The 26,382-nt window shown below is 47.4% G+C and overlaps 1 protein-coding gene across 6 annotated transcripts in view; it reads left to right on the top strand.

Annotated features, from left to right (window-relative positions):
• The first annotated feature begins 6,177 nt into the window (after positions 1–6,177).
• The window catches only part of ENO4 (enolase 4), a 194,885-nt gene continuing 174,680 nt past the window's right edge, over positions 6,178–26,382 (top strand). For 3 of the 6 annotated variants that reach the window (XR_014444683.1, XM_083149948.1, XM_083149949.1), the window contains exons 1-2: positions 6,180–6,396; positions 11,963–12,091. Coding sequence is in view for 5 of the 6 variants with exons in the window: in XM_083149948.1 (XP_083006074.1) it covers positions 6,277–6,396; positions 11,963–12,091 (249 nt within the window). In the remaining variant the exon portion in view is untranslated. Of the gene's footprint in view, positions 6,397–11,962; positions 12,092–26,382 lie in introns of all 6 variants that reach the window. The other 3 variants (XM_083149951.1, XM_083149947.1, XM_083149950.1) reach the window with 3 other exon arrangements.

Raw genomic sequence — 26,382 nt, 5'->3', positions numbered from 1 at the left:
TAAGGTGTCACCACAGGTGCTGGCAATCATACATTACCATGGAAGCCCAGGAACAGAGCATTGTGTCCTCCTGGAGAGGGGCATGCTGCGGGGTATGGATAATGTAGGCTTGCCAGCACATGTGGGGAGGTAACTGATAAGAAAGGTGTCACCACAGGTGCTGGCAATCCTACATTACCAGGGAAGCCCAGGAACAGAGCATTGTGACCTCCTGGAGAGGGGCATGCTGGGAGGTATGGATAATGTAGGATTGCCAGCACCTGTGGGGAGCTAGGTAACTGATAAGAAAGGTGTCACCACAGGTGCTGGCAATCATACATCACCAGGGAAGCCCAGGAACAGAGCATTGTGTCCTCCTGGAGAGGGGCATGCTGGGAGGTATGGATAATGTATGATTGCCAGCACCTGTGGTGAGCTAGGTAACTGATAAGAAAGGTGTCACCACAGGTGCTGGCAATCATACATTACCAGGGAAGCCCAGGAACAGAGCATTGTGTCCTCCTGGAGAGGGGCATGCTGGGAGGTATGGATAATGTATGATTGCCAGCACCTGTGGGGAGCTAGGTAACTGATAAGAAAGGTGTCACCACAGGTGCTGGCAATCATACATTACCAGGGAAGCCAAGGAACAGAGCATTGTGTCCTCCTGGAGAGGGGCATGCTGGGAGGTATGGATAATGTATGATTGCCAGCATCTGTGGGGAGCTAGGTAACTGATAAGAAAGGTGTCACCACAGGTGCTGGCAATCCTACATTACCAGGGAAGTCCAGGAACAGAGCATTGTGTCCTCCTGGAGAGGGGCATGCTGGGAGGTATGGATAATGTAGGATTGCCAGCACCTGTGGGGGGGATGCGGTCAATTTGCCGGCGGTCGGGATCCCGGCGTTCAGAATCCCGACACTGGAATCCCGACCGCCGAAATCCCGAAACTTTCTCCCTCTGTGGGTGTCCACGACACCCATAGAGGGAGAATAAAATAGCGCGCCGAGCGTAGCGAGGCACCGGGCCCGCAAGGGGGGGCGATCCACGTCCCCCCCATGTCGGGATTTCGGCGGTCGGGATTCCAGTGTCGGGATTCCGACCGCCGGGATTACGTATCGGATCCCTGTGGGGAGCTAGGTAACTGATAAGAAAGGTGTCACCACAGGCAGTGGCGTAGCTACGTTTTGGGCGCCCCCCCGCCGCTAGGGGGGCGCCCATACCCACCCCCCGCCGCCCCGTCAAGCAACCGCCCCCCCCCCCCCGGCCGCCCCGTCGCCTATGCTAACCCCCTCCCCCGCAGTCTTACCTATGGCGCTGTGCTGGTCCAGGCGGCTCCGTTCTTCTGCTGAGGACCACCACAAAATGGCCGCCCCCATACAGCAGACAGTTTCAAAGAACAGTGTGCTATATGGGGGCGGCCATTTTGTGGTGGTCCTCATCAGAAGAACGGAGCCGCCGGGACCAGCGAGATACGTAAGTCTGCGGGGGATTGGGGGGGGGGGGGGGAACTATAGCACCGCAGCCCCTGGCGCCCCCACATGCACAGCGCCCCCCCCCGCGGTGCTATAGTTACGCCCCTGACCACAGGTGCTGACAATCCTACATTACCAGGGAAGCCCAGGAGCAGAGCATTGTGTCCTCCTGGAGAGGGGCATGCTGGGAGGTATGGATAATGTATGATTGTCTGCACCTGTGGGGAGCTAGGTAACTGATAAGAAAGGTGTCACCACAGGTGCTGGCAATCCTACATTACCAGGGAAGCCCAGGAACATATTGTGTCCTCCTGGAGAGGGGCATGCTGGGAGGTATGATAATGTATGATTGCCAGCACCTGTGGGGAGCTAGGTAACTGATAAGGTGTCACCACAGGTGCTGGCAATCATACATTACTAGGGAAGCCCAGGAACAGAGCATTGTGTCCTCCTGGAGAGGGGCATGCTGGAAGGTATGGATAATGTATGATTGCCAGCACCTGTGGGGAGCTGGGTAACTGATAAGAAAGGTGTCACCACAGGTGCTGCAATCATACATTACCAGGGAAGCCCAGGAGCAGAGCATTGTGTCCTCCTGGAGAGGGGCATGCTGGGAGGTATGGATAATATAGGATTGCCAGCACCTGTGGGGAGCTAGGTAACTGATAAGAAAGGTGTCACCACAGGTGCTGGCAATCATACATTACCAGGGAAGCCCAGGAACAGAGCATTGTGTCCTCCTGGAGAGGGGCATGCTGGGAGGTATGGATAATGTAGGATTACCAGCACCTGTGGGGAGCATACTTGCCTACCCTCCCGCATTTAGCGGGAGTCTCCCGGTTTTTCAATCCTTCTCCCGCCCCCCGCAAATCCCTTGGTTCCTCCCGCTTTTTGTCCCCTTTGAAAAAAAAAAAAAAAAAAAAAAAAAAAAAACCTGAGTGCGCATGCGCGAACGCGATGTTGCGGGGGCGGGGCCTGAATGCGCGACGTTGTGATGTTATTATGACGGCCACCGTGACCGCGGGCTGTGTGGGACTGGGTAGCGCTGGCCGAGGGCGGCGTGGTACAGCAGCAAGAGCTTGGGCGGGGGCTTGGAAGCGGCAGAGGACTGTGGATGAAATGTGAGCCGGGAGCACGAGTGTCAGGAGCGGCAGCTGCAGTAAGTATAACTCTGTTATACAGCAGCCTGACTCACCGGTTCTCACAACGTGTGAGAGTGATCAGACCGGTGCCAGCATCTCCTCTGGCTCCTGATCCTCATTGCTGCCAAGCTCCGCAAGCTGCTGGGCTGTTCTCTCCGTCCCTCCTCCTTCTCCTCCCTGCTGTGTCTCACTCTACTGTCTCACACATACGTACTCTCACTGAGCTGCTTCCTATGTCATTGTGCTGATACCCAGCACACGTACACTGCACCTCTATAAATAGAGAAAACCATATATATATTTATCTTTCTCTAGTTTCCATTTAAAATAAATAATTGTTCTAGCCACAGAAGTAAAATTGATATGTCCATCCTAAGCACTACACTTTTTGTTATGTGTAGTAAGGTCACAGCATAATCAGGTCATTATGGTTTCTCTTCTTAAATAAATAAAACCTCGATTGTCCTGTATAATCTAGATGAAAATGACTACTCCAGCCACCAGGAGCTGTACCTAATTAATTCTATAAATATTGTCATTTATTAAGCTTGAACTCCTCCTTCCTTTTGATGTTTCGTTTAATATCTGCCGTTACACAGTAAAATTCTTTACAGCACAAGGGTTAATCGGCCATCTTTAATTAGTACACCAATTAAGTATAGAATGGTCATAGATAGACCAGGTCTGTAAAATAAAATTCCTGCTTTCCCAAAAAAGTTTTTCTGTGCAGCATAACAAGGGTTAATCGGCCATTTTGGTTTTAGTGCATTATGGCCGTGTATAGACTAGGTCTGCAAGCACTGTTTCACAATTTAGTATTCCTGTATTTGCACTCAAACCGCAACATAGAAATATTAGAATAAAGAGTGACTTCTTTATTATTTAAGTCCTGGCGTGAATATATATATATATATATATATATATATATATATATATATATATATATATATATATATATATATTAGTGTGTCAATAAGTGGAGTCACTCACCAGTCTTCAAGTGGGATTCAGTATTAAATCCCGGCGGTCGGGATCCCGGCGTTCAGAATCCCGACGCTGGAATCCTGACCGCAGAAATCCCGACAAGGGGGGGACGTGGATCTCCCCCCCTTGCGGGCTCGCTGCGCTCACCACGCAGCGGGCCCGGTGCCTCGCTACGCTCGGCACACTAATTTATTCTCCCTCCGGGGGTGTCGTGGACACCCCCGGAGGGAGAAAGTGTCGGGATTTCAGCAGTCAGGATTCTGAACGCCAGGATCCCGACCGCCGGGATTTACACTGCATCCCTTCAAGTGATATGAAGGGGTTTAAATCAGGCAGCATGGCAATACAAGGCAGGCATCTGCGATGCCCGCCTTGTATTGCCATGCAGCCTGATTAAAACCCCTTCATATCACTTCATATCACTTGAAGACTGGTGAGTGACTCCACTTATTGACACTATACAAGTAGTGATCTTCTAGCAAGCTCCCTATACCCGGAATGTCACCCCAGCAAAATATTTAATACAGATGTGAGTGCCAGTACTATGAACTGTATAAGTATATATATATATATATATATATATATAAAAATATATATATATATATATGTAGTGTTCCCGCTAGGCTTATTTCACAGGGCGCTGCGCCCTGCCCCTTTAAAAGCCGACAAATTCCACCCTGCCCGTCTTTTGCTGCCCTGCTGTGATCCTGCTGTTTTTTTTATTGTATTTTTTTAAATGCACACTTAAAAAGAAAAATCTGGGGTCTCACTTTCTGTTGATTTGTCTCCATACCTCCTCCCCCATGTCACCTTAACCCCTCGCCCCATTACCTCAGCTTGTCACGCCACCCATCACTTCACCCCATAACCTAAACATCTCTCGCCCCTTCATCTCATCCCCTGTACCCTGTCTCCAGGTGTCATTTTAGAAGTCTGGGGAGTGACACCTATTCTCTACTGTATATAAATAAATAGAAAACAGTAAATGTGTATGTCCAACACGCAGGATGATATTCCGTAGGTTGCCGAGGTGTACAGTGTGGGGCTTAATGTGTAATGGGCTTTACAGCATATGACAATGTGTAATAGGCATTACAGTGCGAGGTATAATATGTAATGTGCATTACGGTGTGTGGCATAATGTGTTGTGGGCATTACAGTGTGCAGCATAATGTGTAATTGGCATTTATGGCATGTAGCATACTGTGTCATAGGCATTAAAGCATGTGGTATAATATGTAATGAGTATTATGGTGGGAAGCCGGGGGCCCTGCCTATTGTGTCTGTCCCGGGCCCCACAATTTCTGATGGCAGCCCTGCCGGCAGTCTCCCTAGCTGCGCTGACAGTCCCTCCCTTCTAAGCCCTGGTGGCCACATTTACACAACTTCTCAGTGTATGGTGGGTCAGGTCGTGTCAAGAGCTTCACCCCCTCTGTGTCCTGGGCTAATAAATAGGTAGTAATAATGCTACATACCTCCCAACTGTCCTAATTACTGCGGGGCAGTCCCACTAATTGGAGACTGTCCTCCTGTTCCTCCTGTGGGTGGCAGTGTCCTGCGGGCTGGGGGCAGTTGGGGGAGCTGGAGATCTCAGCTACCCTACCGAGCAGCCGGTGATCGCTGAAGAGATGCCATTCACATGTTCACGGCATCTCCAGTGCAGGGAGAAAGCCAGGGGCTGCTTAGGGAGCGCTGGGCAAGCTCCTAAAGTGACAAAAACAGGGTTGTGGTGCTAGGCCCTGGACCAGTCCTTAGACCACGCCCCTTTCATCTGAGCCACACCCATTTTCAAGTTGGCCGCGCCTTCGGCGCAGCAGATTGCAACTTCTATAATGCCAAACTAGGGAGGTATGCTGCTATGTCTTTCTGTGCCCATATGATTTTCTATTATCATTTTTCAGCCTGACTGAAAACATGAACTTATTTATATGAAAATATTTCATGACCATTGAACACATTGCAACCACACATAATCGCTGGTTTCAATTGTACAGCTTCTGCTCGTAGGTTGCCCATATACAAACTTGCTCTGGTGGTATGCGGCTCTTCATATTTTTTTTCCACCAGCCACTGCAGGACACACCCCTGGGTGGAAATAGATACGCCCATATGTGTCACTAGACACGCCCTGAAATATGACACACCCATTCAATGGTGCGCGACACTGCACTCGGTGCAAATCTCCCTCATTTTGCTTTTCAAAAGTAGGTAAGTATGGTGGGGAGCTAGGTAACTGATAAGAAAGGTGTCACCACAGGTGCTGGCAATCCTACTTTACCAGGGAAGCCCAGGAACAGAGCATTGTGTCCTCCTGGAGAGGGGCATGCTGGGAGGTATGGATAATGTAGGATTGCCAGCACCTGTGGGGAGCTAGGTAACTGATAAGAAAGGTGTCACCACAGGTGCTGGCAATCATACATTACCAGGGAAGCCCAGGAACAGAGCATTTTCGCCCTGAAGGAGAGGGTCAGATAGGCTACCCCGGAATAATACACAGGTATAACATCGCCATGCACATGCACCTCCATGTCAGCCATTTTCCTGACGCCCGTATGTCTGCCCTACTTCTTCCCTCTAGTGCCGGAGTCCTCAGCACGCATGCGCAAGAACGCCGCGCTGTGCCCATAACAACTGTGTAGCATCACGCGCAGTGTTACCTGGCGACCGAATTCCGACCTAAATAACCGGCACCGTCATGTCCCGAGAAGCCGCCGCCGCTGCCGAGTACTACCGCTCCCGGCAGGTCCCGGAGAAGCTGGAACAGGCCCTGAACAGCACGTTCTACCGGGGTCCGGAGGATGTGTACGGACACCTGGTACTATTATATATAAATATATATATATATATATATATATATATATATATATATATATATATATATATATATATATACCCCTATAGTGTCCTGTAATACTGCCCATATTATACCCTATATATAGTGTCCTGTCCTGTAATACTGCCCATATTATACCCTATATATAGTGTCCTGTAATACTACCCTTATTATACCCTATATATAGTGTCCTGTAATACTACCCATATTATACCCTATATATAGTGTCCTGTAATACTGCCCATATTATACCCTATATATAGTGTCCTGTAATACTACCCATATTATACCCTATATATAGTGTCCTGTCCTGTAATACTGCCCATATTATACCCTATATAGTGTCCTGTCCTGTAATACTGCCCATATTATACCCTATATATAGTGTCCTGTCCTGTAATACTGCCCATATTATACCCTATATATAGTGTCCTGTCCTGTAATACTGCCCATATTATACCCTATATAGTGTCCTGTCCTGTAATACTGCCCATATTATACCCTATATATAGTGTCCTGTCCTGTAATACTGCCCATATTATACCCTATATATAGTGTCCTGTCCTGTAATACTGCCCATATTATACCCTATATATAGTGTCCTGTAATACTACCCTTATTATACCCTATATATAGTGTCCTGTCCTGTAATACTGCCCATATTATACCCTATATATAGTGTCCTGTCCTGTAATCCTGCCCATAGTATACCCTGTATATAGTGTCCTGTCCTGTAATACTGCCCATATTATACCCTATATATAGTGTCCTGTCCTGTAATACTACCCTTATTATACCCTATATATATAATGTCCTGTCCTGTAATACTGCCCATATTATACCCTATATAGTGTCCTGTCCTGTAATACTGCCCATATTATACCCTATATATAGTGTCCTGTCCTGTAATACTACCCATATTATACCCTATATAGTGTCCTGTCCTGTAATACTGCCCATATTATACCCTATATATAGTGTCCTGTCCTGTAATACTGCCCATATTATACCCTATATATAGTGTCCTGTCCTGTAATACTGCCCATATTATACCCTATATATAGTGTCCTGTCCTGTAATACTGCCCATATTATACCCTATATATAGTGTCCTGTAATACTGCCCATATTATACCCTATATATAGTGTCCTGTCCTGTAATACTGCCCATATTATACCCTATATATAGTGTCCTGTCCTGTAATACTGCCCATATTATACCCTATATATAGTGTCCTGTCCTGTAATACTGCCCATATTATACCCTATATATAGTGTCCTGTCCTGTAATACTGCCCATATTATACCCTATATATAGTGTCCTGTCCTGTAATACTGCCCATATTATACCCTATATATAGTGTCCTGTCCTGTAATACTGCCCATATTATACCCTATATATAGTGTCCTGTCCTGTAATACTGCCCATATTATACCCTATATATAGTGTCCTGTCCTGTAATACTGCCCATATTATACCATATATATATAGTGCCCTGTCCTGTAATACTGCCCATATTATACACTATATAGTGCCCTGTCCTGTAATACTGCCCATATTATACCCTATATAGTGTCCTGTCCTGTAATACTGCCCATATTATACCCTATATATAGTGTCCTGTCCTGTAATACTGCCCATATTATACCCTATATATAGTGTCCTGTCCTGTAATACTGCCCATATTATACCCTATATATAGTGTCCTGTCCTGTAATACTGCCCATATTATACCCTATATATAGTGTCCTGTCCTGTAATACTGCCCATATTATACCCTATATATAGTGTCCTGTCCTGTAATACTGCCCATATTATACCCTATATATAGTGTCCTGTCCTGTAATACTGCCCATATTATACCCTATATATAGTGTCCTGTCCTGTAATACTGCCCATATTATACCCTATATATAGTGTCCTGTCCTGTAATACTGCCCATATTATACCCTATATATAGTGTCCTGTCCTGTAATACTGCCCATATTATACCCTATATATAGTGTCCTGTCCTGTAATACTGCCCATATTATACCCTATATAGTGTCCTGTCCTGTAATACTACCCTTATTATACCCTATATATATAGTGTCCTGTCCTGTAATACTGCCCATATTATACCCTATATATAGTGTCCTGTCCTGTAATACTGCCCATATTATACCATATATATAGTGTCCTGTCCTGTAATACTGCCCATATTATACCATATATATATATAGTGCCCTGTCCTGTAATACTGCCCATATTATACCCTATATAGTGTCCTGTCCTGTAATACTGCCCATATTATACCCTATATAGTGTCCTGTCCTGTAATACTGCCCATATTATACCCTATATATAGTGTCCTGTCCTGTAATACTGCCCATATTATACCCTATATATAGTGTCCTGTCCTGTAATACTGCCCATATTATACCCTATATATAGTGTCCTGTCCTGTAATACTGCCCATATTATACCCTATATATAGTGTCCTGTCCTGTAATACTGCCCATATTATACCCTATATATAGTGTCCTGTCCTGTAATACTGCCCATATTATACCCTATATATAGTGTCCTGTCCTGTAATACTGCCCATATTATACCCTATATATAGTGTCCTGTCCTGTAATACTACCCATATTATACCCTATATAGTGTCCTGTCCTGTAATACTGCCCATATTATACCCTATATATATAGTGTCCTGTCCTGTAATACTGCCCATATTATACCCTATATATAGTGTCCTGTCCTGTAATACTGCCCATATTATACCCTATATATAGTGTCCTGTCCTGTAATACTACCCATATTATACCCTATATATAGTGTCCTGTCCTGTAATACTGCCCATATTATACCCTATATATAGTGTCCTGTCCTGTAATACTGCCCATATTATACCCTATATATAGTGTCCTGTCCTGTAATACTGCCCATATTATACCATATATATAGTGCCCTGTCCTGTAATACTGCCCATATTATACCCTATATAGTGTCCTGTCCTGTAATACTGCCCATATTATACCCTATATAGTGTCCTGTCCTGTAATACTGCCCATATTATACCCTATATATAGTGTCCTGTCCTGTAATACTGCCCATATTATACCCTATATATAGTGTCCTTTCCTGTAATACTGCCCATATTATACCCTATATATAGTGTCCTGTCCTGTAATACTGCCCATATTATACCCTATATATAGTGTCCTGTCCTGTAATACTGCCCATATTATACCCTATATATAGTGTCCTGTCCTGTAATACTGCCCATATTATACCCTATATAGTGTCCTGTCCTGTAATACTACCCTTATTATACCCTATATATAGTGTCCTTTCCTGTAATACTGCCCATATTATACCCTATATATAGTGTCCTGTCCTGTAATACTACCCATATTATACCCTATACAGTGTTCTGTAATACTAAATACCCCCAGCCACCTCTCCAGAACCCTGTTCAATAAGTGTCCTGTATTTGGGGAGCCCCCTGGGTACCCTGTATGTTGGGAGCCCCCTGCACCATGTGGGTACCCTGTACGTTGGGATCCCCTAGCACTCTGTAGGTACCCTGTACGTTGGGAGCCCCTTGTATGGTGGGGGCCCCCTGTGCCCTGTGGGACCCTGTATTTTGGGGTGCCCCTGTGCCCTGTTGGTACCCTGTACGTTGGGAGCCACTTGTATGTTTTGGGGCCCCTGCGCCCCGTGGGTACCCTGAATGTTGGGGTCCCCTGCACCCTGTGTGTTGGGGCCCCCTGCATCCTGTGGGTACCCTGTATGTTGGGGGCCCCCTGTACATTGGGTTCTCCTGTGCCCCATGGGTTCCCTGTATGTTTGGGGCCCCCCGCACCCCATGTGTACCCTGTATGTAGGGGGCCCCGTGGGTACCATCAGGGCCGGACTGGGACCAGAAATCGGCCCTGGCATTTTTGAGCACACAGGCCCACCAGTAGTAAGCGGGACCAGCGTGGCGAAAAGGGGGTGTGGCCTCACAGAAAGGAGGCATGGCAACACAAAAAGGAACACACCATAATGCCCATTATACCTTGTGGCACACACCATAATGCCCATTACACCTTGTGGCACACATAGTTATACCCATTACAGAATATGACACAATCCTTATGCCCATTACACATTGTGGCACACACCATAATGCCCATTACACATTGTGGCACACACACCAACACCGTAATGCCCAGCACAGAATATGACACACACCATATGCCCCCAATAGTGCCAGGTATGCCCCCAATAGTGCCAGGTATAGAAACATAAAAACATAGGTATGCCCCCAATAGTGCCAGCACTCGCCCTTGTTGCACCATTGTTGATCTGAGAATCTGATGTCCCCATCTGCTGTGGTTGCTGCTTGCTACTCTTCTTCCGAGGACAGGAGAGCAGCACAGCACAGCGTCACACACAGCGCAGCGTCACACACAGCGCAGCGTCTCACAGCACAGCGTCTCAACTTCCCTGTGACTGAGCCATCAGCAAATAAAAGCTTGCGGGCTGGCTCCTGATTGCCTGCCGGCCCGCGAGCTCTGATTGGCTGATGGCGGCACAGGAATACACACTGAGGGGAAGGAGAGATGCGCAATGCGCTCTCCTCCCCTCGGAGCTAGCGGTGGCGGCGATCAACGGAGGGAGGCAGGGATGGACGGGCAGGCATCTGCAGTGGCGGTCGCCGCGTCATGACGTCCTGACGCGTCGGCGTCATGACGTCCGTATGCAAATGACGCGGTGGCCAGTATGATGGACTGGGAGGGCGGCAGCGGGGCGGACACAACATTTACTGCAGCACAATATCAACCCACAGGTCCATCGGCCCTTTTGGCATTTGCCAGATGGCCAGTCCGGCCCTGGGTACCATGTATGTTGGGTGCTCCCTGTGCCCTGTGAGTACCCTGTATGTTGGGGGCCCCCTGCACCCTGTGGGTACTCTGTATGTTGGGGGCCCCTGCGCCCCATTAATACTCTCTATTTTGGAGGGCCCCTGCACCCTGTTGGTATCCTGTATGTTGGGGGCCCCCTGCATCCCGTGGGTACTCTGTATGTTGGGGGCCCCCTGCACCATGTGGGTACTCTCTATGTTGGTGGGCCCCTGCACCCTGTTGGTATCCTGTATGTTGGGGGCCCCCTGCATCCCGTGGGTACTCTTTATGTTGGGGGCCCCCTGCATCCTGTGGGTACTCTGTATGTTGGGGGCCCCCTGCACCCTGTGGGTACTCTCTATGTTGGAGGGCCCCTGCACCCTGTTGGTATCCTGTATGTTGGGGGCCCCTGCACCCGTGGCTACTCTGTATGTTGGGGGCCCCCTGCATCCCGTGGGTACTCTGTATGTTGGGGGCCCCCTGCACCCTGTGGGTACTCTGTATGTTGGGGGCCCCCTGCATCCCGTGGGTAGTCTGTATGTTGGGGGCCCCCTGCACCCTGTTGGTATCCTGTATGTTGGGGGCCCCCTGCATCCCGTGGGTACTCTGTATGTTGGGGGCCCCTGCGCCCCATGGGTAGATGCAGTTGATGGAGATGACTGTTTGTGTTGTAGGCTGATTACTTTGCTGAGATCTCCGCACCTCCCGTTATCAGCAGCATCCATGGAAGGAAGGTTCTGGACAGCACAGGCCAGGCCACACTACAGGCAGAGGTCTATTGCACCGTAAGAAACACCAACAAGGTATAGTCACCATGTAACAGTAATGTATCATCCTGTACCCAGGGCCGGATTAAGCCTCCGGGGGGGCCGGGGGTCACTTTAGAAAGGTGGGGCCCCTCCCACTTGTCATTACTGGCTGCAAACTACACAGGAGAATATTACACTGTCAAAACACAGAGTAAAGGCAGAATAAACTTGTTCAATGGGTAACTGCAGGCAGAAAATTATCAAGGGCCTATTATGCACAATAATTGGGGTTGTGGACAGCACCTAATAATGTGGGGGGTGCAGGGGGAAGGAGGGGTGATTCGGCTGCCGCCACTGCGCTCCGCGGGGGGGATGGGTGATGCGGCTACTGCCACTGCGCTCCACGGGGGGCATATCCATCACCCCGTTCTGACACCTCAGCCACCTCTGCAGCACCCTGTTCTCTGAATACCCTGCCACCTTTCCAGAGCAATATGAAGAGGCGCTATAGTATGTGCTGGAGGGCTATATAACGTTCTAATACGGAGCGCAATATGAAGAGGCGCTATAGTATGTGCTGGAGGGCTATATAACGTTCTAATACGGAGCGCAATATGAAGAGGCGCTATAGTATGTGCTGGAGGGCTATATAACGTTCTAATACGGAGCGCAATATGAAGAGGTGCTATAGTATGTGCTGGAGGGCTATATAACGTTCTAATACGGAGAGCAATATGAAGAGGCGCTATAGTATGTGCTGGAGGGCTATATAACGTTCTAATACGGAGAGCAATATGAAGAGGTGCTATAGTATGTGCTGGAGGGCTATATAACGTTCTAATACGGAGCGCAATATGAAGAGGCGCTATAGTATGTGCTGGAGGGCTATATAACGTTCTAATACGGAGAGCAATATGAAGAGGCGCTATAGTATGTGCTGGAGGGCTATATAACGTTCTAATACGGAGCGCAATATGAAGAGGCGCTATAGTATGTGCTGGAGGGCTATATAACGTTCTAATACTGAGCACAATATGAAGAGGTGCTATAGTATGTGCTGGAGGGCTATATAACGTTCTAATACGGAGCGCAATATGAAGAGGCGCTATAGTATGTGCTGGAGGGCTATATAATGTTCTAATACGGAGCACAATATGAAGAGGTGCTATAGTATGTGCTAGAGGGCTATATAACGTTCTAATACGGAGCACAATATGAAGAGGCGCTATAGTATGTGCTGGAGGGCTATATAACGTTCTAATACGGAGCACAATATGAAGAGGCGCTATAGTATGTGCTGGAGGGCTATATAACGTTCTAATACGGAGCGCAATATGAAGAGGCGCTATAGTATGTGCTGGAGGGCTATATAACGTTCTAATACGGAGCGCAATATGAAGAGGCGCTATAGTATGTGCTAGAGGGCTATATAACGTTCTAATACGGAGCGCAATATGAAGAGGCGCTATAGTATGTGCTGGAGGGCTATATGACGTTCTAATACGGAGCGCAATATGAAGAGGTGCTATAGTATGTGCTGGAGGGCTATATAACGTTCTAATACGGAGCGCAATATGAAGAGGCGCTATAGTATGTGCTGGAGGGCTATATAACGTTCTAATACGGAGCACAATATGAAGAGGCGCTATAGTATGTGCTGGAGGGCTATATAACGTTCTAATACGGAGCGCAATATGAAGAGGCGCTATAGTATGTGCTGGAGGGCTATAGAACGTTCTAATACGGAGCCCAATATGAAGAGGCGCTATAGTATGTGCTGGAGGGCTATATAACGTTCTAATACGGAGCGCAATATGAAGAGGCGCTATAGTATGTGCTGGAGGGCTATATAACGTTCTAATACGGAGCGCAATATGAAGAGGTGCTATAGTATGTTCTGGAGGGCTATATAACGTTCTAATACCGAGCACAATATGAAGAGGTGCTATAGTATGTGCTGGAGGGCTATATAACGTTCTAATACAGAGCGCAATATGAAGAGGTGCTATAGTATGTGCTGGAGGGCTATATAACGTTCTAATACTGAGCGCAATATGAAGAGGCGCTATAGTATGTGCTGGAGGGCTATATAACGTTCTAATACGGAGCGCAATATGAAGAGGCGCTATAGTATGTGCTGGAGGGCTATATAACGTTCTAATACGGAGCACAATATGAAGAGGCGCTATAGTATGTGCTGGAGGGCTATATAACGTTCTAATACGGAGCACAATATGAAGAGGCGCTATAGTATGTGCTGGAGGGCTATATAACGTTCTAATACGGAGCGCAATATGAAGAGGTGCTATAGTATGTGCTGGAGGGCTATATAACGTTCTAATACGGAGCGCAATATGAAGAGGCGCTATAGTATGTGCTGGAGGGCTATATAACGTTCTAATACGGAGCACAATATAAAGAGGTGCTATAGTATGTGCTGGAGGGCTATATAACGTTCTAATACGGAGCACAATATGAAGAGGTGCTATAGTATGTGCTGGAGGGCTATATAACGTTCTAATACGGAGCACAATATGAAGAGGCGCTATAGTATGTGCTGGAGGGCTATATAACGTTCTAATACGGAGCACAATATGAAGAGGCGCTATAGTATGTGCTGGAGGGCTATATAATGTTCTAATACAGAGCACAATATGAAGAGGCGCTATAGTATGTGCTGGAGGGCTATATAACGTTCTAATACAGAGCACAATATGAAGAGGCGCTATAGTATGTGCTGGAGGGCTATATAACGTTCTAATACGGAGCAAAATATGAAGAGGTGCTACAGTATGTGCTGGAGGGCTATATAACGTTCTAATACGGAGCACAATATGAAGAGGCGCTATAGTATGTGCTGGAGGGCTATATAACGTTCTAATACGGAGCGCAATATGAAGAGGCGCTATAGTATGTGCTGGAGGGCTATATAACGTTCTAATACGGAGCGCAATATGAAGAGGCGCTATAGTATGTGCTGGAGGGCTATATAACGTTCTAATACGGAGCCCAATATGAAGAGGTGCTATAGTATGTGCTGGAGGGCTATATAACGTTCTAATACGGAGCACAATATGAAGAGGCGCTATAGTATGTGCTGGAGGGCTATATAACGTTCTAATACGGAGCGCAATATGAAGAGGCGCTATAGTATGTGCTGGAGGGCTATATAACATTCTAATACGGAGCGCAATATGAAGAGGCGCTATAGTATGTGCTGGAGGGCTATATAACGTTCTAATACGGAGCGCAATATGAAGAGGTGCTATAGTATGTGCTAGAGGGCTATATAACGTTCTAATACGGAGCGCAATATGAAGAGGTGCTATAGTATGTGCTAGAGGGCTATATAACGTTCTAATACGGAGCGCAATATGAAGAGGTGCTATAGTATGTGCTGGAGGGCTATATAACGTTCTAATACGGAGCACAATATGAAGAGGCGCTATAGTATGTGCTAGAGGGCTATATAACGTTCTAATACGGAGCGCAATATGAAGAGGCGCTATAGTATGTGCTAGAGGGCTATATAACGTTCTAATATGGAGTGCAATATGAAGAGGCGCTATAGTATGTGCTGGAGGGCTATATAACGTTCTAATACGGAGCGCAATATGAAGAGGCGCTATAGTATGTGCTGGAGGGCTATATAACGTTCTAATACGGAGCACAATATGAAGAGGCGCTATAGTATGTGCTGGAGGGCTATATAACGTTCTAATACGGAGAGCAATATGAAGAGGCGCTATAGTATGTGCTGGAGGGCTATATAACGTTCTAATACAGAGCACAATATGAAGAGGCGCTATAGTATGTGCAGGAGGACTATATAACGTTCTAATACGGAGCGCAATATGAAGAGGCGCTTTAGTATGTGCTGGAGGGCTATATAACGTTCTAATACGGAGCACAATATGAAGAGGCGCTATAGTATGTGCTAGAGGGCTATATAACGTTCTAATACGGAGCGCAATATGAAGAGGCGCTATAGTATGTGCTAGAGGGCTATATAACGTTCTAATACGGAGTGCAATATGAAGAGGTGCTATAGTATGTGCTGGAGGGCTATATAACGTTCTAATACGGAGAGCAATATGAAGAGGCGCTATAGTATGTGCTGGAGGGCTATATAACGTTCTAATACGGAGCACAATATGAAGAGGCGCTATAGTATGTGCTGGAGGGCTATATAACGTTCTAATACGGAGCACAATATGAAGAGGCGCTATAGTATGTGCTGGAGGGCTATATAACGTTCTAATACGGAGCGCAATATGAAGAGGCGCTATAGTATGTGCTGGAGGGCTATATAACGTTCTAATACGGAGCACAATATGAAGAGGCGCTATAGTATGTGCTGGAGGGCTATATAACGTTCTAATACGGAGCACAATATGAAGAGGCGCTATAGTATGTGCTGGAGGGCTATATAACGTTCTAATACGGAGCACAATATGAAGAGGCGCTATAGTATGTGCTGGAGGGCTATATAACGTTCTAATACGGAGCACAATATGAAGAGGTGCTGTAGGGCTATATAACGTTCTAATACGGAGCACAATATGAAGAGGCGCTATAGTATGTGCTGGAGGGCTATATAACGTTCTAATACGGAGCGCAATATGAAGAGGCGCTATAGTATGTGCTGGAGGGCTATATAACGTTCTAATACGGAGAGCAATATGAAGAGGTGCTATAGTATGTGCTGGAGGGCTATATAACGTTCTAATATGGAGCACAATATGAAGAGGCGCTATAGTATGTGCTGGAGGGCTATATAACGTTCTAATACGGAGAGCAATATGAAGAGGCGCTATAGTATGTGCTGGAGGACTATATAACGTTCTAATACGGAGCACAATATGAAGAGGCGCTATAGTATGTGCTGGAGGGCTATATAATGTTCTAATACGGAGAGCAATATGAAGAGGCGCTATAGTATGTGCTGGAGGGCTATATAACGTTCTAATACGGAGCACAATATGAAGAGGCGCTATAGTATGTGCTGGAGGACTATATAACGTTCTAATACGGAGCACAATATGAAGAGGCGCTATAGTATGTGCTGGAGGGCTATATAATGTTCTAATACGGAGAGCAATATGAAGAGGCGCTATAGTATGTGCTGGAGGGCTATATAACGTTCTAATACGGAGAGCAATATGAAGAGGTGCTATAGTATGTGCTGGAGGGCTATATAACGTTCTAATACGGAGCACAATATGAAGAGGCGCTATAGTATGTGCTGGAGGGCTATATAACGTTCTAATACGGAGAGCAATATGAAGAGGTGCTATAGTATGTGCTGGAGGGCTATATAACGTTCTAATACGGAGCACAATATGAAGAGGCGCTATAGTATGTGCTGGAGGGCTATATAACGTTCTAATACGGAGCGCAATATGAAGAGGCGCTATAGTATGTGCTGGAGGGCTATATAACGTTCTAATACAGAGCACAATATGAAGAGGTGCTATAGTATGTGCTGGAGGGCTATATAACGTTCTAATACGGAGCACAATATGAAGAGGCGCTATAGTATGTGCTGGAGGGCTATATAACGTTCTAATACGGAGCACAATATGAAGAGGTGCTATAGTATGTGCTGGAGGGCTATATAACGTTCTAATACGGAGCACAGTATGAAGAGGCGCTATAGTATGTGCTGGAGGGCTATATAACGTTCTAATACAGAGCACAATATGAAGAGGCGCTATAGTATGTGCTGGAGGGCTATATAACGTTCTAATACAGAGCGCAATATGAAGAGGCGCTATAGTATGTGCTGGAGGGCTATATAACGTTCTAATACGGAGCACAATATGAAGAGGCGCTATAGTATGTGCTGGAGGGCTATATAACGTTCTAATACGGAGCACAATATGAAGAGGCGCTATAGTATGTTCTGGAGGGCTATATAACGTTCTAATACGGAGCACAATATGAAGAGGTGCTATAGTATGTGCTGGAGGGCTATATAACGTTCTAATACGGAGAGCAATATGAAGAGGCGCTATAGTATGTGCTGGAGGGCTATATAACGTTCTAATACTGAGCGCAATATGAAGAGGTGCTATAGTATGTGCTGGAGGGCTATACAACGTTCTAATACGTAGAGCAATATGAAGAGGCGCTATAGTATGTGCTAGAGGGCTATATAACGTTCTAATACGGAGCGCAATATGAAGAGGTGCTATAGTATGTGCTGGAGGGCTATATAACGTTCTAATACGGAGCACAATATGAAGAGGCGCTATAGTATGTGCTGGAGTTCTATATAACGTTCTAATACGGAGCGCAATATGAAGAGGTGCTATAGTATGTGCTGGAGGGCTATATAACGTTCTAATACTGAGCGCAATATGAAGAGGTGCTATAGTATGTGCTGGAGGAGGTGTCCATGTACTACCAGGGACAGCGCCGTACATAGGGCACACATTAGTACAATACAGAGGACACAGAACATTACAGTGACTGAGACACTACAACAACACAGGTAACAGCAGCACAATGCTCAGTACACAATACAGCTGGGATGTAGGGAAGCAGAGGAGGTGTCCCTGTAATACCAGGGGCAGCGCTGTACATAGGGCACACATTAGTACAATACAGGGGACACAGAACATTACAGTGACTGAGACACTACAACAGCACAGGTAACAGCAGCACAATGCTCAGTACACAATACAGCTGGGATGTAGGGAAGCAGAGGAGGTGTCCGTGTACTACCAGGGACAGCGCCGTACATAGGGCACACATTAGTACAATACAGGGGACACGGAACATTACAGTGACTGAGACAATACAACAGCACAGGTAACAGCAGCACAATGCTCAGTACACAGTACAGCTGGGATGTTGGGAAGCAGAGGAGGTGTCCGTGTACTACCAGGGGCAGCGCCGTACATAGGGCACACATTAGTACAATACAGGGGACACAGAACATTACAGTGACTGAGACACTACAACAGCACAGGTAACAGCAGCACAATGCTCAGTACACAATACAGCTGGGATGTAGGGAAGCAGAGAAGGTGTCCGTGTACTACCAGGGGCAGTGCTGTACATAGGGCACACATTAGTACAATACAGGGGACACAGAACATTACAGTGACTGAGACAATACAACAGCACAGGTAACAGCAGCACAATGCTCAGTACACAATACATGGGATGTAGGGAAGCAGAGGAGGTGTCCGTGGACTACCAGGGGCAGCGCTGTACATAGGGCACACATTAGTACAATACAGGGGACACGGAACATTACAGTGACTGAGACACTACAACAGCACAGGTAACAGCAGCACAAGGCTCAGTACACAATACAGCTGGGATGTAGGGAAGCAGAGGAGGTGTCCGTGTACTACCAGGGACAGCGCCGTACATAGGGCACACATTAGTACAATACAGGGGACACGGAACATTACAGTGACTGAGACAATACAACAGCACAGGTAACAGCAGCACAATGCTCAGTACACAGTACAGCTGGGATGTTGGGAAGCAGAGGAGGATTCCGTGTACTACCAGGGGCAGCGCCGTACATAGGGCCCACATTAGTACAATACAGGGGACACAGAACATCACGGTGAGTGAGACACTACAACAGCACAGGTAACAGCAGCACAATGCTCAGTACACAATACAGCTGGGATGTAGGGAAGCAGAGAAGGTGTCCGTGTACTACCAGGGGCAGTGCTGTACATAGGGCACACATTAGTACAATACAGGGGACACAGAACATTACAGTGACTGAGACAATACAACAGCACAGGTAACAGCAGCACAATGCTCAGTACACAATACATGGGATGTAGGGAAGCAGAGGAGGTGTCCGTGTACTAACAGGGGCAGCGCTGTACATAGGGCACACATTAGTACAATACAGAGGACACAGACCATTACAGTGACTGAGACACTACAACAGCACAGGTAACAGCAGACCAATGCTCAGTACACAATACATGGGATGTAGGGAAGCAGAGGAGGTGTCCGTGTACTAACAGGGGCAGCGCTGTACATAGGGCACACATTAGTACAATACAGAGGACACAGACCATTACAGTGACTGAGACAATACAACAGCACAGGTAACAGCAGCACAATGCTCAGTACACAATACATGGGATGTAGGGAAGCAGAGGAGGTGTCCGTGGACTACCAGGGGCAGCGCTGTACATAGGGCACACATTAGTACAATACAGGGGACACGGAACATTACAGTGACTGAGACACTACAACAGCACAGGTAACAGCAGCACAAGGCTCAGTACACAATACAGCTGGGATGTAGGGAAGCAGAGGAGGTGTCCGTGTACTACCAGGGGCAGCGCCGTACATAGGGCACACATTAGTACAATACAGGGGACACGGAACATTACAGTGACTGAGACACTACAACAGCACAGGTAACAGCAGCACAATGCTCAGTACACAATACAGCTGGGATGTAGGGAAGCAGAGAAGGTGTCCGTGTACTACCAGGGGCAGTGCTGTACATAGGGCACACATTAGTACAATACAGGGGACACAGAACATTACAGTGACTGAGACAATACAACAGCACAGGTAACAGCAGCACAATGCTCAGTACACAATACATGGGATGTAGGGAAGCAGAGGAGGTGTCCGTGTACTAACAGGGGCAGCGCTGTACATAGGGCACACATTAGTACAATACAGAGGACACAGACCATTACAGTGACTGAGACACTACAACAGCACAGGTAACAGCAGACCAATGCTCAGTACACAATACATGGGATGTAGGGAAGCAGAGGAGGTGTCCGTGTACTAACAGGGGCAGCGCTGTACATAGGGCACACATTAGTACAATACAGAGGACACAGACCATTACAGTGACTGAGACACTACAACAGCACAGGTAACCGCAGCACAATGCTTAGAACACAATACAGCTGGGATGTAGGGAAGCAGAGAAGGTGTCCGTGGACTACCAGGGGCAGCGCTGTACATAGGGCACACATTAGTACAATACAGGGGACACGGAACATTACAGTGACTGAGACAATACAACAGCACAGGTAACAGCAGCACAATGCTCCATACACAATACAGCTGGGATGTAGGGAAGCAGAGGATGTGTCTGTGTAGTACTAGGGCAGCGCAGTACATAGGGCACACATTAGTACAATACAGGGGACACAGAACATTACAGTGACTGAGACACTACAACAGCACAGGTAACAGCAGCACAATGCTCAGTACACAATACAGCTGGATGTAGGGAAGCAGAGGAGGTGTCCGTGTACTACCAGGGGCAGCGCCGTACATAGGGCCCACATTAGTACAATACAGGGGACACAGAACATTACAGTGACTGAGACACTACAACAGCACAGGTAACAGCAGCACAATGCTCAGTACACAATACAGCTGGGATGTAGGGAAGCAGAGGAGGTGTCCGTGTACTACCAGGGGCAGCGCTGTACATAGGGCACACATTAGTACAATACAGAGGACACAGAACATTACAGTGACTGAGACACTACAACAGCACAGGTAACAGCAGCACAATGCTCAGTACACAATACAGCTGGGATGTAGGGAAGCAGAGGAGGTGTCCGTGTACTACCAGGGGCAGCGCCGTACAGAGGTCACACATTAGTACAATACAGAGGACACAGACCATTACAGTGACTGAGACAATACAACAGCACAGGTAACAGCAGCACAATGCTCAGTACACAATACAGCTGGGATGTAGGGAAGCAGAGGAGGTGTCCGTGTGCTACCAGGGGCAGCGCTGTACATAATGCACACATTAGTCACTGTTCTGTTCTGTGTCCCCTGTACTGTACTAATGTGTGCCCTATGTACAGCGCTGCCCCTGGTAGTACACAGACATCTCCTCTGCTTCCCTACATCCCAGCTGTATTGTGTACTGAACATGTGTGCTGCTGTAGTGTCTCAGTCACTGTAATGTTCTGTGTCCTGTGTATTGTACTAATGTGTGCCCTATGTACTGCGCTGCCCCTGGTAGTACACAGACACCTCCTCTGCTTCCATACATCCAAGCTGTACTGTGCACTTTGCATTGTGCTGCTGTTACCTCTGCTGCTGTTGTAGTAGTGTCTCAGTCACTATAATGTTCTGTGTCCCCTGTAGTGTACTAATGTGTGCCCTATGTACGGCACTGCTCCTGTTAGTACACAGACACCTCCTCTGCTTCCCTACATCCCAGCTGTATTGTGTACTGAGCATTGTGCTGCTGTTACCTGTTCTGTTGTATTGTCTCAGTCACTGTAATGTTCTGTGTCCCCTGTTTTGTACTAATGTGTGCCCTATGTACAGCGCAGCCCCTGGTAGTACACGGACACCTCCTCTGCTTCCCTACATCCCAGCTGTATTGTGTACTGAGCATTGTGCTGCTGTAGTGTCTCAGTCACTGTAATGTTCTGTGTCCCCTGTATTGTACTAATGTGTGCCCTATATACGGCGCTGCCCCTGGTAGTACACGGACACCTCCTCTGCTTCCATACATCCAAGCTGTACTGTGCACTATGCATTGTGCTGCTGCTACCTCTGCTGTTGTAGTAGTGTCTCAGTCACTATAATGTTCTGTGTCCCCTGTATTGTACTCATGTGTGCCCTATGTACGGCGCTGCCCCTGGTAGTACACGGACACCTCCTCTGCTTCCATACATCCAAGCTGTACTGTGCACTGTGCACTGAGCATTGTGCTGCTGTTACCTGTGCTGTTGTAGTCTCAGTCACTGTAGTGTTCTGTGTCCCCTGTATTGTACTAATGTGGGCCCTATGTACGGCGCTGCCCCTGGTAGTACACGGACACCTCCTCTGCTTCCCTACATCCCAGCTGTATTGTGTACTGAGCATTGTGCTGCTGTTACCTCTGCTGTTGTAGTAGTGTCTCAGTCACTATAATGTTCTGTGTCCCCTGTATTGTACTAATGTGTGCCCTATGTACGGCGCTGCCCCACGTATTACAGGGACACCTCCTCTGCTTCCCTACATCCCAGCTATATTGTGTACTGAGCATTGTGCTGCTGTTACCTGTGCTGTTGTAGTGTCTCAGTCACTGTAATGTTCTGTGTCCCCTGTATTGTACTAATGTGTGCCCTATGTACAGCGCTGCCCCTGGTAGTCCACGGACACCTTCTCTGCTTCCCTACATCCCAGCTGTATTGTGTACTGAGCATTGTGCTGCTGTTACCTGTGCTGTTGTAGTGTCTCGGTCACTGTAATGTTCTGTGTCCCCTGTATTGTACTAATGTGTGCCCTATGTACAGCGCTGCCCCTGGTAGTACACGGACACCTCCTCTGCTTCCCTACATCCCAGCTGTATTGTGTAATGAGCATTGTGCTGATGTTACCTGTGCTGTTGTAGTGTCTCAGTCACTGTAATGTTCTGTGTCCCCTGTATTGTACTAATGTGTGCCCTATGTACAGCGCTGCCCCTGGTAGTACACGGACACCTCCTCTGCTTCCCTACATCCCAGTTGTATTGTGTACTGAGCATTGTGCTGCTGTAACCTGTGCTGTTGTAGTGTCTCAGTCACTGTAATGTTCTGTGTCCCCTGTATTGTACTAATGTGTGCCCTATGTACAGCACTGCCCCTGGTAGTACACGGACACCTCCTCTGCTTCCCTACATCCCAGCTGTATTGTGTACTGAGCATTGTGCTGCTGTTACCTGTGCTGTTGTAGTGTCTCAGTCACTGTAATGTTCTGTGTCCCCTGTATTGTACTAATGTGTGCCCTATGTACAGCGCAGCCCCTGGTAGTACACGGACACCTCCTCTGCTTCCCTACATCCCAGCTGTATTGTGTACTGAGCCTTGTGCTGCTGTTACCTGTGCTGTTGTAGTGTCTCAGTCACTATAATGTTCTGTGTCCCCTGTATTGTACTAATGTGTGCCCCATGTACCGCACTGCCCCTGGTAGTACACAGACGCCTCCTCTGCTTCCCTACATCCCAGCTGTATTCTGTACTGAGCATTGTGCTGATGTTACCTATGCTGTTGTAGTGTCTCACTCACTGTAATGTTCTGTGTCCCCTGTATTGTACTAATGTGTGCCCTATGTACGGCGCTGCCCCTGGTAGTACATGGACACCTCCTCTGCTTCCCTACATCACAGCTGTATTGTGTACTGAGCCTTGTGCTGCTGTTACCTGTGCTGTTGTAGTGTCTCAGTCACTGTAATGTTCTGTGTCCCCTGTATTGTACTAATGTGTTCCCTATGTACGGCGCTGCCCCTGGTAGTACACGGACACCTCCTCTGCTGCCCTACATCCCAGCTGTATTGTGTACTGAGCCTTGTGCTGCTGTTACCTGTGCTGTTGTAGTGTCTCAGTCACTGTAATGTTCTGTGTCCCCTGTATTGTACTAATGTGTTCCCTATGTACAGCGCTGCCCCTGGTAGTACACGGACACCTCCTCTGCTTCCCTACATCCCAGCTGTATTGTGTACTGAGCATTGTGCTGCTGTTACCTGTGCTGTTGTAGTGTCTCAGTCACTGTAATGTTCTGTGTCCCCTGTATTGTACTAATGTGTGCTCTATGTACGGCGCTGCCCCTGGTAGTACACGGACACCTCCTCTCCTTCCCTACATCCCAGCTGTATTGTGTACTGAGCATTGTGCTGCTGTTACCTGTGCTGTTGTAGTGTCTCAGTCACTGTAATGTTCTGTGTCCCCTGTATTGTACTAATGTGTGCCCTATGTACAGCGCTGCCCCTGGTAGTACACAGACACCTTCCCTGCTTCCCTACATCCCAGCTTTATTGTGTACTGAGCATTGTGCTGCTGTTACCTGTGCTGTTGTAGTGTCTCAGTCACTGTAATGTTCTGTGTCCCCTGTATTGTACTAATGTGTGCCCTATGTACAGCGCAGCCCCTGGTAGTACACGGACACCTCCTCTGCTTCCCTACATCCCAGCTGTATTGTGTACTGAGCCTTGTGCTGCTGTTACCTGTGCTGTTGTAGTGTCTCAGTCACTGTAATGTTCTGTGTCCCCTGTATTGTACTAATGTGTGCCCTATGTACGGCGCTGCCCCTGGTAGTACACGGACACCTCCTCTGCTTCCCTACATCCCAGCTGTATTGTGTACTGAGCATTGTGCTGCTGTTACCTGTGCTGTTGTAGTGTCTCAGTCACTGTAATGTTCCGTGTCCCCTGTATTGTACTAATGTGTGCCCTATGTACAGCGCTGCCCCTGGTAGTACACGGACACCTCCTCTGCTTCCCTACATCCCAGCTGTATTGTGTACTGAGCATTGTGCTGCTGTTACCTGTGCTGTTGTAGTGTCTCAGTCACTGTAATGTTCTGTGTCCCCTGTACTGTACTAATGTGTGCCCTATGTACAGCGCTGCCCCTGGTATTACAGGGACACCTCCTCTGCTTCCCTACATCCCAGCTGTATTGTGTACTGAGCATTGTGCTGCTGTTACCTGTGCTGTTGTAGTGTCTCAGTCACTGTAATGTTCTGTGTCCTCTGTATTGTACTAATGTGTGCCCTATGTACGGTGCTGCCCCTGGTAGTACACGGACACCTCCTCTGCTTCCCTACATCCCAGCTGTATTGTGTACTGAGCATTGTGCTGCTGTTACCTTTGCTGTTGTAGTGTCTCAGTCACTGTAATGTTCTGTGTCCCCTGTATTGTACTAATGTGGGCCCTATGTACAGCGCAGCCCCTGGTAGTACACGGACACCTCCTCTGCTTCCCTACATCCCAGCTGTATTGTGTACTGAGCATTGTGCTGCTGTTACCTGTGCTGTTGTAGTGTCTCAGTCACTGTAATGTTCTGTGTCCCCTGTATATATTCCGGTTCTACCTTTTGTTTTGTTACATACATTGGTGGCCAAAATTGCGGACACTTTTTACATTTTTTATGTTTTTCAACTTTGAATACTTATAAGAACTGTTACACTTTACGCAGTACAATGCTTCATATATTAAATGGAAGGAAATTTAATACTGAATTCAAAACCGAGTTCAAATATTTGCATTACAAGAGAAGTGTCAGTACCTGGGAATTCTGTGGACCCGGGTGACGACCAGGAACCGGGGTAGCTTGCAGGGTAGCAGGGCAAATATAAGTCCTTCTCTTACGGGACCAGGGAGGGGCCCGGAGACTGAGGACACTGACGTGTAGAAGTTAGCCATGGGGTCGATGATGAAGGAACAGGTGGCAGACAGGAACAGGAACCAGTTGTAGCCAGACTGGAGTGCACAGGTGACTGCAGTAGGTAGCACCCAGGCAGGGGTGCACAGGAGAGTGTGGCAGGCTGCAGCCAAGCGGAAGATACACTGGAGACTGGTGTAGGTTATACCCAGACGGAAGGTGCACAGGAGGTTGT

Source organism: Crinia signifera, chromosome 6 (genome assembly GCF_055691185.1).
Source record: "Crinia signifera chromosome 6, ASM5569118v1, whole genome shotgun sequence".
In the NCBI taxonomy this organism is placed as follows: domain Eukaryota; kingdom Metazoa; phylum Chordata; class Amphibia; order Anura; family Myobatrachidae; genus Crinia; species Crinia signifera.
The sequence above is the reverse complement of the archived record's forward strand: the minus strand, read 5'-3'. Positions and strand labels throughout refer to the sequence as shown.